General features: G+C 42.7%; 2 protein-coding genes and 1 pseudogene across 2 annotated transcripts; all 3 read left to right on the top strand.

Moving 5' to 3' along the window:
* Positions 1-3,588: 3,588 nt before the first annotated feature.
* On the top strand, positions 3,589-4,527 carry LOC123463569 (olfactory receptor 1D2). The gene has a single exon (XM_045159639.1). It carries the CDS (start codon positions 3,589-3,591, stop codon positions 4,525-4,527), a length of 939 nt encoding a protein of 312 aa, XP_045015574.1.
* A 3,476-nt stretch (positions 4,528-8,003) lies between these two features.
* Positions 8,004-8,942, top strand: LOC123463570 (olfactory receptor 1D2). The gene has a single exon (XM_045159640.1). It carries the CDS (start codon positions 8,004-8,006, stop codon positions 8,940-8,942), a length of 939 nt encoding a protein of 312 aa, XP_045015575.1.
* A 3,476-nt stretch (positions 8,943-12,418) lies between these two features.
* On the top strand, positions 12,419-13,362 carry LOC101594931 (annotated as a pseudogene).
* Positions 13,363-15,473: the final 2,111 nt, after the last annotated feature.

Genomic DNA, 15,473 nt, shown 5'->3' with positions numbered 1-15,473 from the left:
GGGCTGGAGAGATGGCTTAGCAATTAAGGCACTTACCTTCAAAGCCTAACAGCCCAGGTTCCATTCCCTAGTACACACATAAAGCCAACTGAACAAAGTGGGGCCTGAATCTGGAGTTCATTAACAGCGGCTAGAGGCTCTAGTGTGTCCATATATACTCTCTCTCTCATATTTATTTAATTTATTTATTTATTTGAGATGAGAGACAGATAGAGAAAAAGAGAATATAGGTATGCCAGGGCCTGTAGCAAGGGCATGTGACCTCCAGATACATGTGCTACCTTCTGCATCTGGCTTTATGTGGGTACTGAAGAATGGAACCTGAATCCTTTGAATTTGTAGGCAAGAACCTTTTAACTGCTAAGCCATCTCTCCAGCTCACTTTTTAAAAATATATTTCCTTTATTTATTTATTTGAGAAATAAAGAAAAAGACAGAGATCTCTCTCTGTATCTCTCTGTCTCTCTCTCTGCTTGCAAATAGACAATTTAAAAAAAACTGCAACTGAAACCCTTTGTTGTTTAACTCACTCTATAGTCCCAGGTTGGCCTTGAACTCACAGCCATCCTCCTACCTCTGCATCCCAAGTTCTGGGATTAAAGGCATGTATCACCACCAAAAACAATTATTTTAGTTATTTATTGTAATTTCTCCAGGATTTCCTTTAGCGCTTTTTTGTACTTTCTATTTTTTTACTCAGATTCCCTATTTAACATCACTTTGTCATAAATATTTTTTACTTGTCCTCACTGCTCTACTTCTTTAATAATACATTACTTTAGTTTTATGATTTTCTAACTATTTTGTAGTGCAAAAGATAAAACCCAGGGCCTCGTATGCTTCCTAAGGAAGTGCTAAAAATATTCTAATAGCTAGTTTAATATCCTTTTCAGTTAGGCCTATTATCACGTTGTTCTCAAAGACAGTTTCTGCTGCTTGTAGTTTGTTTCCTTTTCTTTTTGGACTATATATAATACATTCCTCAAGTTTCTGTAAATTTTTTTGATTGCTTTGTTTTTGCTTTTGTTGTGTTTTGTTTTCATTGTTGTTGTAGATGTTTTGAGTTTTGTTGGGGGGGTATTTTGCTTTTGTTTGTTTGGTTTGTTGGTTTGGTTTTTTGAGATAAGATCTTGCTACTTAGCCCTAGTTTTCCGGGAATTTATATGTAAAACAGGCTAGCCTTGAACTTTCAGTGCTTGAACTTACCTTTTGAACATTGAGATAATAAGCATTTTGTTCTGCTTTCCCATGGTGGGCTTGGACCTAAGTCTTTCCTTGTACTAAGCAAATGCTCTGTCACTGATCCACACTCCCAGTCCCTTTCCTGTTTCTTTTCATGCCTTGTGTTTGAATACAGACATGTGAGATAACTTGACCACACTCTGCTGTATTGCCACTCTATCATTTTCACCAACCTCGCCACACTGTGCACAACAAACAAGTCCCATCAAATTTGAACCCTTTGAAGGAATGTTTGCTGTGGTCAGAAACACCTGTCCTGACTGGAGCACAGCTCGATGGTCTCCTGTGTGTACCAGCTTCCTTCACTGCATCACCAGTAATCGTGGGTCTCTGCAGCTGCCTTTCACCACAACCCCCACTGTTGTCAGCACCTCCAGAAATAATGCTACCATGCTGTATGGCAAATCAAGTCAGTACCCCTGGGAAAAGGTTAAGAGCTACTATTGTACATCTGATTCTACTCCCAGGGGAAAAAAAATATTTCCAAGATAAACCTCTAGGAGCTAAACTGGACACAGTGGTGAATGCCTTTAATCCCAGCACTCAAGAGGATGACTGTGAGTTCAAGGTGAGAATGAGACTACATAGTGAAGTCCAGGTCAGCCTGGGCTAGAGTGAGACATTAACTCGGGGGAGGGGGGGAGAAAAATAGAAACTCTAGAGCAAGATACAAAATAAGCAATCTTCCCTCTTACCTACCCCTCCTCAGGACAGAACACTGAGGCTGGAGAGACAGCAGCCTGAGGTGTTCAGTTCCCTCCCTGCCATGCAACCATGAGTTCAGAGGCCTGGGGGAGGGAGGTCAGAGCCTTGCATCCTCAGCACTCCACAATGAGCTAGAGCCTCCATCCCACAGAGCACTGAACAGAGGTGGTGCCTCCCCTCCAGAACTTAGAACTTAGAACTGAGGTTTTGCTCCAGCAGGAAGCAGCTGAGAACCTGAGGAGAAACACTGAAGTCCTGTTCCTCTGGAAGACAATCCTCTTACTACCACCAGGAGAGGGGGAGCTGTGCATCTCAGGTGGGGCAGAATGCCCTTGCACAGCTGGGTGAGGGAGGAGCAATCAGGGTCTGATACCCACCAGACCCACCATTCTGCCCACCACAGCCCACCTCCCTCCACTTTTGGTCATCAGATACTTTTGCATCAAAGGAACACTCGCTTGACTGTTTTATAATATTTGTTCTAAACAAATGATCATGTTCAAATGAGAGAGATGCATGTACCAGGACCTCTAGGCACTGCAAATGAACTCCAGATGCATGCCCCACTTTTATGCATCTGGTTTTATGTGGGTACTGGGGAATCAAGCCTGAATCATTAGGTATTGCATGCAAGTACCCATCACTTAGCAATATCTCCAGCCCCTCAAATGGCTTTCAATCCATCTTTTTTATAAGAGACAGGTTGATGTTTGCTATGGATTCTGTAGGGCAGATGGACTGGAATCGCCAAAATGAAATGCTATTTGTGTAGCCATTCTAGCTTACTATGAGATTTTACAGTGGTGTTTCAGCTGACTCTCCTGCTTTCACTAGACAGATCATCACAACTATAAATAATGATATTTGATGCCTCTTCCAAATATTTTGATTTTCAATCATTTTTAATTATACTACATCTCTTTCTTATAATGCCCACACATTCACTATTCATCATTTTAAAATCTATATAACTAGTCATTAAACACTTCAAGAGTACTGTGACAGTATTCAAAATAAGATCTAGATATTATTCCTGTAACATTGAATAAATCAGACTCAAAGCTGCTGAAATTATTACATTGCCTAATGACTCCCCATGTTTGTTCTGGTGTCTATTAATTTGTTACTTTTTTTTGGTAGGGGGAGTTTGAAGTAGGGTCTCACTGTAGGTCAGGGTGACCTGGAATTCACTTTGTACTCTTAGGGTGGCTTTGGACTCAAGGTGATCTTCCTACCTCTGCCTCCCAAGTGCTGGGATTAAAGGCATGCACCACCACTCCTGACTTTAATTGGTTACTTTTTAAAAATTATAGTTGGCAAGGTACCTCTATAGTAAAGCATTTGCCTAGCGTGCACAAGGAACTGGGTTCAGTCCTTAGCGCAACCAAAATTTTTAATTATAAAATTGTATCTGAGATTTACTCCCTGTGTTTCCCAGGCTGACTTCGACATCCCAAGCAGGCACAAGCATTTGTCCTCTTTAGCCTTTTGAGGAGCTAGGACTATAGGCAAGGGTCACCATACCCAACCAAGGTACTTTGAATGCTAAGAAAACAGTTGACTTTGCTTATGCTCGTGTCCTTATTCAGTGGAGAGCATTCCATAAGAAATGCTCTTGCTCCTGTTGCAGAAAACTGGAGAATGGATGGAGGCAACCAGAGTGGGGATTCTGAGTTCCTACTCGTCGGGCTCTCAGAGGCCCCTGAGCAGCAACGGATCCTGTATTGGACCTTTCTGTCCATGTACCTGGTGACAGTGGTGGGGAACGTGCTCATCATCCTGGCCATCAGCTCTGACTCCTGCCTGCACACTCCTATGTACTTCTTCCTGGCCAACCTCTCCTTCACTGACCTCTTCTTCATCACCAACACGATCCCCAAGATGCTGGTGACCCTTCAGTCCCAGAACAAAGCCATATCCTACACAGGGTGTCTGACGCAGCTCTTCTTCCTGGTCTCCTTGGTGGCCTTGGACAACCTCATTCTGGCTGTGATGGCATATGATCGCTATGTGGCCATCTGCCGCCCCCTCCACTACACAATAGCCATGAGCCCTAAGCTCTGTGTCCTGCTCCTCACCTTGTGCTGGGTGGTATCTATCCTCTATGGCCTCATCCACACCGTCCTCATGACCACGGTCACCTTCTGTGGCTCCCGGAAGATACACTACATCTTCTGTGAGATGTATGTCCTGCTGAGGCTCGCATGTTCTGACACACACATCAATCACATGGTGCTGATTGCCACTGGCTGTTTCATCTTCCTCACTCCCTTTGGGTTCATGACCATGTCCTATATTTGCATTGTCAGAGCCATCCTCAGAATTCCCTCAGCCACTGGGAAGTACAAAGCATTCTCCACCTGTGCCTGTCACTTGGCTGTGGTCTCCCTCTTTTACGGAACACTTTGTATGGTGTATCTGCAGCCCCTGCACACGTATTCTATGAAGGACTCTGTTGCCACAGTGATGTATGCAGTGGTGACCCCCATGATGAACCCTTTCATCTACAGCCTGAGGAACAAGGACATGCATGGGGCTCTGGGACGGCTCCTAAGGAAACCATTTCAGAAGTTAACATGAAGATAAATTAGAAAAAGTGAACTGAAGTGCAAAGTGGGAATATCCTTTAACATATGTAAGGTGTCATCCCATATGTCACACAGGAATGAATAGAACATAGCTCCAGCTCAGAATGAACCTATATATCTGTGGTGATGAAAAGTCATATAAATGTAGCCCCATCTCAGATCTCACCACCCTTGGTTATAAAGACGGCCATTCTAATCATTCTAATGCTAATGCTAAAATGTCGTAGGGTTGAATTTTTCATTATAACTGTCCACAGAGTCACATTCTCAGTCTTATCCAGATATGTTCAGTGATGACCTAGAGGTGCCTTTCATGTTATCTAATGCGTGTCCAATGCACAGTAAGTGGAAGGTAATGGATTTGGTTGGTCACTGGGCTCAGGTGGTTTGGACAATATCCTTTAGAGGCGAATTAGCAAAGCTAGCACATGCCTGGGACTTTAGCACATAGAGTACAATTGACTTGTCAGTCACTCATTGACTCTTTCTATTGAGAATCACTGAATGACTATTAAGGCCCTCCCTCAAACTGGGTTATATATGTGCATATGGAGCTCATAGCCAACTGGGGGAAGTAGATACAATTATAAGAAAAAAAGGGATTGGGCCTAACTGATTCTTTCATTTGAAAGAAAGACATTAGGGCTGAGGATGAAGCCTATAATAGGACACTTGCCTAGAGCGTTTGTGAGACCCTGGGTTCAGTCCTTAGGAAAGAGGGAGGGGAGGAGAAACAGGAACTCTGCAAGAATAAAAATATACAAGGCTGGGTGTAAAGGGGACAAATAAGCATACATTTGGAAAAGACTGAATATTTTAAATAAAATATTCCTATAGTAACTGTGGTTGTATAAATGTATGTCCCCCAATATACCCAGGTATTTTATTAAAACTTGGATTTCCAATTTCCTGGCTGGAGGAGATGTCACTGGGGACAGATCTGATTTCCAAGCCAAGGGTGTGCAGAGTGCACACCCAGTGCAGAGCCTGGGTCCTTGCTGCTGGCTGCCAGTTTCCTGCTGTTTGTGGCTCTCATGTGCTTGATTTTGGCATGTGCTGGCTGGTGGTGGCCTCTCTGCTTGTATCTATGACAGGGGACCAGTCCCCTCCACCATTATGGATCTTCCCCTGGATCTATAAGCTTCAAATAAATCCCTTCTTCCCCTAAACTGTGCCTGGTTTGGATGTTCATCTCAGCAATGTGAAGCTGACTACAACAGTAATATCAGATAAAGGAATTTTGAAAACCAAGGTAAAAGAGTGACATCAGAAAGATCATAGGGAAAGAGGTTCCATTCTAAAAAGCTCATGTTATCAACCAACCATACATGAAAATATCTTCATTAGAGTTATAGATCCAACCAAGAGTTTTCAGCAACCTGGTAAAGCAGAGGAGCAAAAAAGGAAAGAAAGGTTGAGAATTATGAGGAAAAACTGGCACACTTGACTTTCATCACCCCTCATGCAAGCCAGCATCTCATAATAAAAGGAGATCTCCTGATCTACAAGTTCTTCCATGAGGGAAAAAGAAAACAAGCCATACGTTCAACTTCCCTTGTGTTCCAGGAAGGCTACACAAGAGAACCACTCTGTCATGCCTCACCCAGAATACAAATTCAGAAACTAAAACAAAGAAAATCTTTATTGGCAAAAGATTCCAATAATCAATCAATACACAGGTTGTGGGGGGCAGGTGGGCACGTGTAGCCCAAACTGGCTTCAAACTCTTGGTCCCTGTAGTGATTTGATTCAGGTGTCCCCCATAAACTTAGGTGTTCTGATTGCTAGGTTCCCAGCTGATGGAGATTTGGGGACTTATGCCTTCTGGAAGCGGTGTATTGTTGGGGGTGGGCTTATGGGCATCATAGACAAGTTCCCCATGCCAGTGTTTGACACACTCTCCTGTTGCTATGGTCTACCTTATGTTGGCCAGTGGGTGATGTCCACCCTCTGCTCATGTTGTCATTTTCCCTGCCATCATGGAGCTTCCCTAGAGTTTGTAAGCCAAAATAAACCACCTTTTCCTACAAGCTGCTCTTGCTGGAGTGACTTCTCCTAGAAATGAGAACCTGACTGCATCAGTAAAGTGGTGCCTAGGGGTAGGATTGATGCTATACTCCTGACTGTGTGACTTTGGCTTTTGGGAGCTGATTTTCAAGAGGAAGGTGGAAGGATCTGAAACCTTGGCCTAAGAGATGCCTTGCCATGTTGTAAGTACAGCTTGATGGAGTATTTTGGTCAGAGTTGAAAGACATAAATACAGTAAGAAATATTAACTGTGAGGTTTGACTTATAGGGATGAGGAAGAGTTGTGCTTGGATTCTGCCAGTCATTTGTGTGAGAAGCATGCTGTTATGCCCATGTCCTGAGAAATTGTGCAGGATTGCTTTGTGTAGAAATGACCTGGTATGAGCTAAGCAATATGGCACGGAAATAAAATCTTTGGATGAACTGCTGCCAGCTGCAATTGAGAGATGACGACCTTTGAGATTGGGCCAGCTGACCTACACTGGGGCAACAGGAAGAATGTACACTCTTTTTAAGGGGCCTCAGAGCCCAAGGAGTGTCCTGTTCTTCAAAATATGCCTCATGTCCCCCTGGAATAACAAATTGGCACCCTACCTGGTATTTTGGAGTATAAGAAATGCAATGTCTCCAGCCCCTCAAATGATTGTTTCAATCCATCTTTTTATTATAAGAGACAGGTTGATGTTTGCTATGGATTCTGTAGGGCAGATGGACTGGAATCGCCAAAATGAAATACTATTTGTGTAGCCATTCTAGCTTACTATGAGATTTTATAGTGGTGTTTCAGCTGACTCTCCTGCTTTCACTAGACAGATCATCACAACTATAAATAATGATATTTGATGCTTCTTCCAAATATTTTGATTTTCCCTCCTTTTGGAATTATACTACATCTCTTTCTTATAATACCTACACATTCATTATGTATCATTTTAAAATCTAGACAACTAGTCATTAAACACTTCAAGAGTACTCTTACAGGATTTAAAATAAGACTTAGATATTATTCCTATAACATTGAATATGCCAGACTTAAAGGTGCTGGAATAATTACATTGCATAATGACTCCCCAAGTTTGTTTTGGTATCTTTTAACCTGTTACTTTTTAAAATTATATAGTTGGGAATGTACCTCTGCAGTAAAGCACTTACCTCAGTCTTTAGCACAATGACATTTTTTAAATTAAAAATTGTATCTGAGATTTACTCTCTGAGATGGAGGACTTGTATTTCCCAGGCTGACTTCGACATCCCAAGCAGGCACAAGCATTTGTCCTCTTTAGCCTTTTGAGGAGCTAGGACTATAGGCAAGGGTCACCATACCCAACCAAGGTACTTTGAATGCTAAGAAAACAGTTGACTTTGCTTATGCTCGTGTCCTTATTCAGTGGAGAGCATTCCATAAGAAATGCTCTTGCTCCTGTTGCAGAAAACTGGAGAATGGATGGAGGCAACCAGAGTGGGGATTCTGAGTTCCTACTCGTCGGGCTCTCAGAGGCCCCTGAGCAGCAACGGATCCTGTATTGGACCTTTCTGTCCATGTACCTGGTGACAGTGGTGGGGAACGTGCTCATCATCCTGGCCATCAGCTCTGACTCCTGCCTGCACACTCCTATGTACTTCTTCCTGGCCAACCTCTCCTTCACTGACCTCTTCTTCATCACCAACACGATCCCCAAGATGCTGGTGACCCTTCAGTCCCAGAACAAAGCCATATCCTACACAGGGTGTCTGACGCAGCTCTTCTTCCTGGTCTCCTTGGTGGCCTTGGACAACCTCATTCTGGCTGTGATGGCATATGATCGCTATGTGGCCATCTGCCGCCCCCTCCACTACACAATAGCCATGAGCCCTAAGCTCTGTGTCCTGCTCCTCACCTTGTGCTGGGTGGTATCTATCCTCTATGGCCTCATCCACACCGTCCTCATGACCACGGTCACCTTCTGTGGCTCCCGGAAGATACACTACATCTTCTGTGAGATGTATGTCCTGCTGAGGCTCGCATGTTCTGACACACACATCAATCACATGGTGCTGATTGCCACTGGCTGTTTCATCTTCCTCACTCCCTTTGGGTTCATGACCATGTCCTATATTTGCATTGTCAGAGCCATCCTCAGAATTCCCTCAGCCACTGGGAAGTACAAAGCATTCTCCACCTGTGCCTGTCACTTGGCTGTGGTCTCCCTCTTTTACGGAACACTTTGTATGGTGTATCTGCAGCCCCTGCACACGTATTCTATGAAGGACTCTGTTGCCACAGTGATGTATGCAGTGGTGACCCCCATGATGAACCCTTTCATCTACAGCCTGAGGAACAAGGACATGCATGGGGCTCTGGGACGGCTCCTAAGGAAACCATTTCAGAAGTTAACATGAAGATAAATTAGAAAAAGTGAACTGAAGTGCAAAGTGGGAATATCCTTTAACATATGTAAGGTGTCATCCCATATGTCACACAGGAATGAATAGAACATAGCTCCAGCTCAGAATGAACCTATATATCTGTGGTGATGAAAAGTCATATAAATGTAGCCCCATCTCAGATCTCACCACCCTTGGTTATAAAGACGGCCATTCTAATCATTCTAATGCTAATGCTAAAATGTCGTAGGGTTGAATTTTTCATTATAACTGTCCACAGAGTCACATTCTCAGTCTTATCCAGATATGTTCAGTGATGACCTAGAGGTGCCTTTCATGTTATCTAATGCGTGTCCAATGCACAGTAAGTGGAAGGTAATGGATTTGGTTGGTCACTGGGCTCAGGTGGTTTGGACAATATCCTTTAGAGGCGAATTAGCAAAGCTAGCACATGCCTGGGACTTTAGCACATAGAGTACAATTGACTTGTCAGTCACTCATTGACTCTTTCTATTGAGAATCACTGAATGACTATTAAGGCCCTCCCTCAAACTGGGTTATATATGTGCATATGGAGCTCATAGCCAACTGGGGGAAGTAGATACAATTATAAGAAAAAAAGGGATTGGGCCTAACTGATTCTTTCATTTGAAAGAAAGACATTAGGGCTGAGGATGAAGCCTATAATAGGACACTTGCCTAGAGCGTTTGTGAGACCCTGGGTTCAGTCCTTAGGAAAGAGGGAGGGGAGGAGAAACAGGAACTCTGCAAGAATAAAAATATACAAGGCTGGGTGTAAAGGGGACAAATAAGCATACATTTGGAAAAGACTGAATATTTTAAATAAAATATTCCTATAGTAACTGTGGTTGTATAAATGTATGTCCCCCAATATACCCAGGTATTTTATTAAAACTTGGATTTCCAATTTCCTGGCTGGAGGAGATGTCACTGGGGACAGATCTGATTTCCAAGCCAAGGGTGTGCAGAGTGCACACCCAGTGCAGAGCCTGGGTCCTTGCTGCTGGCTGCCAGTTTCCTGCTGTTTGTGGCTCTCATGTGCTTGATTTTGGCATGTGCTGGCTGGTGGTGGCCTCTCTGCTTGTATCTATGACAGGGGACCAGTCCCCTCCACCATTATGGATCTTCCCCTGGATCTATAAGCTTCAAATAAATCCCTTCTTCCCCTAAACTGTGCCTGGTTTGGATGTTCATCTCAGCAATGTGAAGCTGACTACAACAGTAATATCAGATAAAGGAATTTTGAAAACCAAGGTAAAAGAGTGACATCAGAAAGATCATAGGGAAAGAGGTTCCATTCTAAAAAGCTCATGTTATCAACCAACCATACATGAAAATATCTTCATTAGAGTTATAGATCCAACCAAGAGTTTTCAGCAACCTGGTAAAGCAGAGGAGCAAAAAAGGAAAGAAAGGTTGAGAATTATGAGGAAAAACTGGCACACTTGACTTTCATCACCCCTCATGCAAGCCAGCATCTCATAATAAAAGGAGATCTCCTGATCTACAAGTTCTTCCATGAGGGAAAAAGAAAACAAGCCATACGTTCAACTTCCCTTGTGTTCCAGGAAGGCTACACAAGAGAACCACTCTGTCATGCCTCACCCAGAATACAAATTCAGAAACTAAAACAAAGAAAATCTTTATTGGCAAAAGATTCCAATAATCAATCAATACACAGGTTGTGGGGGGCAGGTGGGCACGTGTAGCCCAAACTGGCTTCAAACTCTTGGTCCCTGTAGTGATTTGATTCAGGTGTCCCCCATAAACTTAGGTGTTCTGATTGCTAGGTTCCCAGCTGATGGAGATTTGGGGACTTATGCCTTCTGGAAGCGGTGTATTGTTGGGGGTGGGCTTATGGGCATCATAGACAAGTTCCCCATGCCAGTGTTTGACACACTCTCCTGTTGCTATGGTCTACCTTATGTTGGCCAGTGGGTGATGTCCACCCTCTGCTCATGTTGTCATTTTCCCTGCCATCATGGAGCTTCCCTAGAGTTTGTAAGCCAAAATAAACCACCTTTTCCTACAAGCTGCTCTTGCTGGAGTGACTTCTCCTAGAAATGAGAACCTGACTGCATCAGTAAAGTGGTGCCTAGGGGTAGGATTGATGCTATACTCCTGACTGTGTGACTTTGGCTTTTGGGAGCTGATTTTCAAGAGGAAGGTGGAAGGATCTGAAACCTTGGCCTAAGAGATGCCTTGCCATGTTGTAAGTACAGCTTGATGGAGTATTTTGGTCAGAGTTGAAAGACATAAATACAGTAAGAAATATTAACTGTGAGGTTTGACTTATAGGGATGAGGAAGAGTTGTGCTTGGATTCTGCCAGTCATTTGTGTGAGAAGCATGCTGTTATGCCCATGTCCTGAGAAATTGTGCAGGATTGCTTTGTGTAGAAATGACCTGGTATGAGCTAAGCAATATGGCACGGAAATAAAATCTTTGGATGAACTGCTGCCAGCTGCAATTGAGAGATGACGACCTTTGAGATTGGGCCAGCTGACCTACACTGGGGCAACAGGAAGAATGTACACTCTTTTTAAGGGGCCTCAGAGCCCAAGGAGTGTCCTGTTCTTCAAAATATGCCTCATGTCCCCCTGGAATAACAAATTGGCACCCTACCTGGTATTTTGGAGTATAAGAAATGCAATGTCTCCAGCCCCTCAAATGATTGTTTCAATCCATCTTTTTATTATAAGAGACAGGTTGATGTTTGCTATGGATTCTGTAGGGCAGATGGACTGGAATCGCCAAAATGAAATACTATTTGTGTAGCCATTCTAGCTTACTATGAGATTTTATAGTGGTGTTTCAGCTGACTCTCCTGCTTTCACTAGACAGATCATCACAACTATAAATAATGATATTTGATGCTTCTTCCAAATATTTTGATTTTCCCTCCTTTTGGAATTATACTACATCTCTTTCTTATAATACCTACACATTCATTATGTATCATTTTAAAATCTAGACAACTAGTCATTAAACACTTCAAGAGTACTCTTACAGGATTTAAAATAAGACTTAGATATTATTCCTATAACATTGAATATGCCAGACTTAAAGGTGCTGGAATAATTACATTGCATAATGACTCCCCAAGTTTGTTTTGGTATCTTTTAACCTGTTACTTTTTAAAATTATATAGTTGGGAATGTACCTCTGCAGTAAAGCACTTACCTCAGTCTTTAGCACAATGACATTTTTTAAATTAAAAATTGTATCTGAGATTTACTCTCTGAGATGGAGGACTTGTATTTCCCAGGCTGACTTCGACATCCCAAGCAGGCACAAGCATTTGTCCTCTTTAGCCTTTTGAGGAGCTAGGACTATAGGCAAGGGTCACCATACCCAACCAAGGTACTTTGAATGCTAAGAAAACAGTTGACTTTGCTTATGCTCGTGTCCTTATTCAGTGGAGAGCATTCCATAAGAAATGCTCTTGCTCCTGTTGCAGAAAACTGGAGAATGGATGGAGGCAACCAGAGTGGGGATTCTGAGTTCCTACTCGTCGGGCTCTCAGAGGCCCCTGAGCAGCAACGGATCCTGTATTGGACCTTTCTGTCCATGTACCTGGTGACAGTGGTGGGGAACGTGCTCATCATCCTGGCCATCAGCTCTGACTCCTGCCTGCACACTCCTATGTACTTCTTCCTGGCCAACCTCTCCTTCACTGACCTCTTCTTCATCACCAACACGATCCCCAAGATGCTGGTGACCCTTCAGTCCCAGAACAAAGCCATATCCTACACAGGGTGTCTGACGCAGCTCTTCTTCCTGGTCTCCTTGGTGGCCTTGGACAACCTCATTCTGGCTGTGATGGCATATGATCGCTATGTGGCCATCTGCCGCCCCCTCCACTACACAATAGCCATGAGCCCTAAGCTCTGTGTCCTGCTCCTCACCTTGTGCTGGGTGGTATCTATCCTCTATGGCCTCATCCACACCGTCCTCATGACCATGGTCACCTTCTGTGGCTCCCGGAAGATCCACTATATCTTCTGTGAGATGTATGTCCTGCTGAGGCCTGCATGTTCTGACATCCCAATCAATCACACAGTGCTGACTGCCACCGGCTGCTGCTTCATCTTCCTCACTCCCTTTGGATTCATGACCATGTCCTATATTTGCATTTTCAGAGTCATCCACAGAATTCCCTCAGCCATGGGAAGTACAAAGCCTTCTCCACTTGTGCCTTTTACCTGGCTATGGTGTTTCTCTTCTATGGGACTCTCTGTATGTTGTATCTGCAGCCCCTGCCCACTTACTTCATGAAGGACTCTGTTGCCATTGTGATGTATGCAGTGGTGACCCCCATGATGAACCCTTTCATCTACAGCCAGAGGAACAAGGACAGGCATGGGGCTCTGGGAAGACTCTTCTTAGGGAAGTCCTTTAAGAGGTTGTTGTGAATGTCATGTGAGGCATTAAAGTGGTGGCTCTGAGCATCCTCCACCACACCTAAGACCTGTGAGGAGATGGATGTAGGAGTATGAGAACACAGATCCACCTGAGAATGAGATGAGCAATTTGAGTAACATAATGTCCACACCTTGCAAGCCTCAGAAATAAGTAAAAACATACTGACATGTGTTAATCAGAAATGTGCACATCAATAAGCAGCTGTGATGATTCAATGAGATGATGTATAGAAGTTTACAGCAGAATCTCAGCCCATAGAAAAACTGTTGTTATTAATCAGGGTATGAATTTGTTGTATAACATTTAGAAATACAAGATACAATAATCATTTTTACTTCAGCTATCCAAAGACTTTCAATTGCATTGGGTGTAACTTGTAGACTGTGGTCTCTGGTAAACACACAACTTTTTATCCCAGAATAAATTCAAATTGTTTCAGAATTACTTTTTACTTAGCAAAAATAACACCATCGTAGGACAGTAAATAATTAGCTATATTGTTACCTAATGCCTACACGGTATTTTAGTATCTATGTAATTCATTTAACACTTTACCCTATCTTTCAATGCTGAGTTGATTTCCATTTTCTTATTGTGTACAACATGACAGTAAATGTCTATGTAGTAAACCATGGTTCACTTATTATTTTAGAGGGAACTGTGTTGATACATTCCCTCAAAGGAGAATCTAAATCTAGTTACAGGATGGCTGATCAGTGATGCTTTCAGAAAACCAAAAAGAGATTAAAATTAAAAAACACTCAGGTCCCAAGTACCCATTCAGAGAACTGCCTACAAGGCCATCCTAATGGAATGACCAGCTATGACTTTTAGATTAGATTTACCTGATAGCTAATGGTGAGTTCTATGACTTTAAGATTAGGTCTACTTAGTGGCTACCAGCTTCTATAAAACACAAAAGCCAATTGTCTTCCTTCCAGAACAAGGTGTACAATTTTGTCCTTTCCTAATAAACATCTCTAGCCTTCCTTGTTCTTTGGATGCACAAGAAGTCAACGTTGCGTCACTCTGTGTGTTCCAGATAGTTCTCATGATTTTTATATTATTCACAAACAAAACTTTTCAATACATTGTTTTTTTCATTTATTTGAAAGAAAGAAAAATGGAGAGAGAGGGAGAAAATGGGTATGCCAGGGCCTCTAGCTACTGCAAATGAACTTCCAGACACTCTGTGCCACCTTGGGCATCCAGCTTACATGGGTACTGGGTAATTGAACTCCTGTCCTTAGGCTTTGCAGGCAAGCTTCTTAACCATTGAGCAATCTCTCCAGCCCACAAGCAAGACTTTTAAACTTGGAAGCTCATGTCTAGTTGACTTTTATACATGGGTCACCTGTATTAACCTTTCTTTGGCAGCCATCATAATGCTGAATCATACTTATTACCTTCCTTCCATTTGCAGTCTTACTGTAGATATACAAAGTCTAGAATATGCAAACCATTTACATTTGCAAACTTTTGGAATTCAGTGTGAAATGAAACATATGTTACATGTTCATTTAAAATGGGTTTATTGAGGAATAATTTACATATAATAAATTTGCATAGAACAAAGCATATAATTTAATGTGTTTGGCAAATGCAATTACCAGTGTAATCTACACTAAAAACAAATGTAGAATATTTTTTTGTCCATTCCAGGAGTTTCTTTTTGGCCAATCTCTCCCTCCATCATAAATCCAAGGCAGCTGTGGCTGGTTTCTTTCACTGTAGAGCAGTTAACATTTCCTAGAAGTCCAGACGAATGGAATGACTAGTGTCTGACTCCTACATTTTAACTGTATCCATGTTTCTGTGATGTCACTGATGTGTTTCTTTCTGTTTCTGACTATCCATTTCCATGATGGCCATCTGGTTTGCTGGTAGGCAGCATCAAACCAGCATTCAAAGACTCCTGCCTCCTGGTATATCAGTCCTGGCACTATCTCCTCCCTTGTGTGGGGGCTGAATTTAGGGCCTTGGTTCTAAAAACAGAACATAATAAAAGTGATGGGAAATTACTTCTGAAGTGACCCTAGCAGCAAGGAATTAGAGGCAGCATCCAGCTCACAGCCAGTGAAACACAGGCATTTGGTCCAGT

The sequence above is a fragment of the Jaculus jaculus genome, chromosome 9 (assembly GCF_020740685.1).
Source record: "Jaculus jaculus isolate mJacJac1 chromosome 9, mJacJac1.mat.Y.cur, whole genome shotgun sequence".
In the NCBI taxonomy this organism is placed as follows: Eukaryota; Metazoa; Chordata; class Mammalia; order Rodentia; family Dipodidae; genus Jaculus; species Jaculus jaculus.
The sequence above is the reverse complement of the archived record's forward strand: the minus strand, read 5'-3'. Positions and strand labels throughout refer to the sequence as shown.

What these genes read in the sequence shown, in the direction of transcription:
- LOC123463570 (XM_045159640.1), top strand. Translation starts at nt 8,004, where the DNA reads ATGGATGGAGGCAACCAGAGTGGGGATTCTGAGTTCCTACTCGTCGGG.
- LOC123463569 (XM_045159639.1), top strand. Translation starts at nt 3,589, where the DNA reads ATGGATGGAGGCAACCAGAGTGGGGATTCTGAGTTCCTACTCGTCGGG.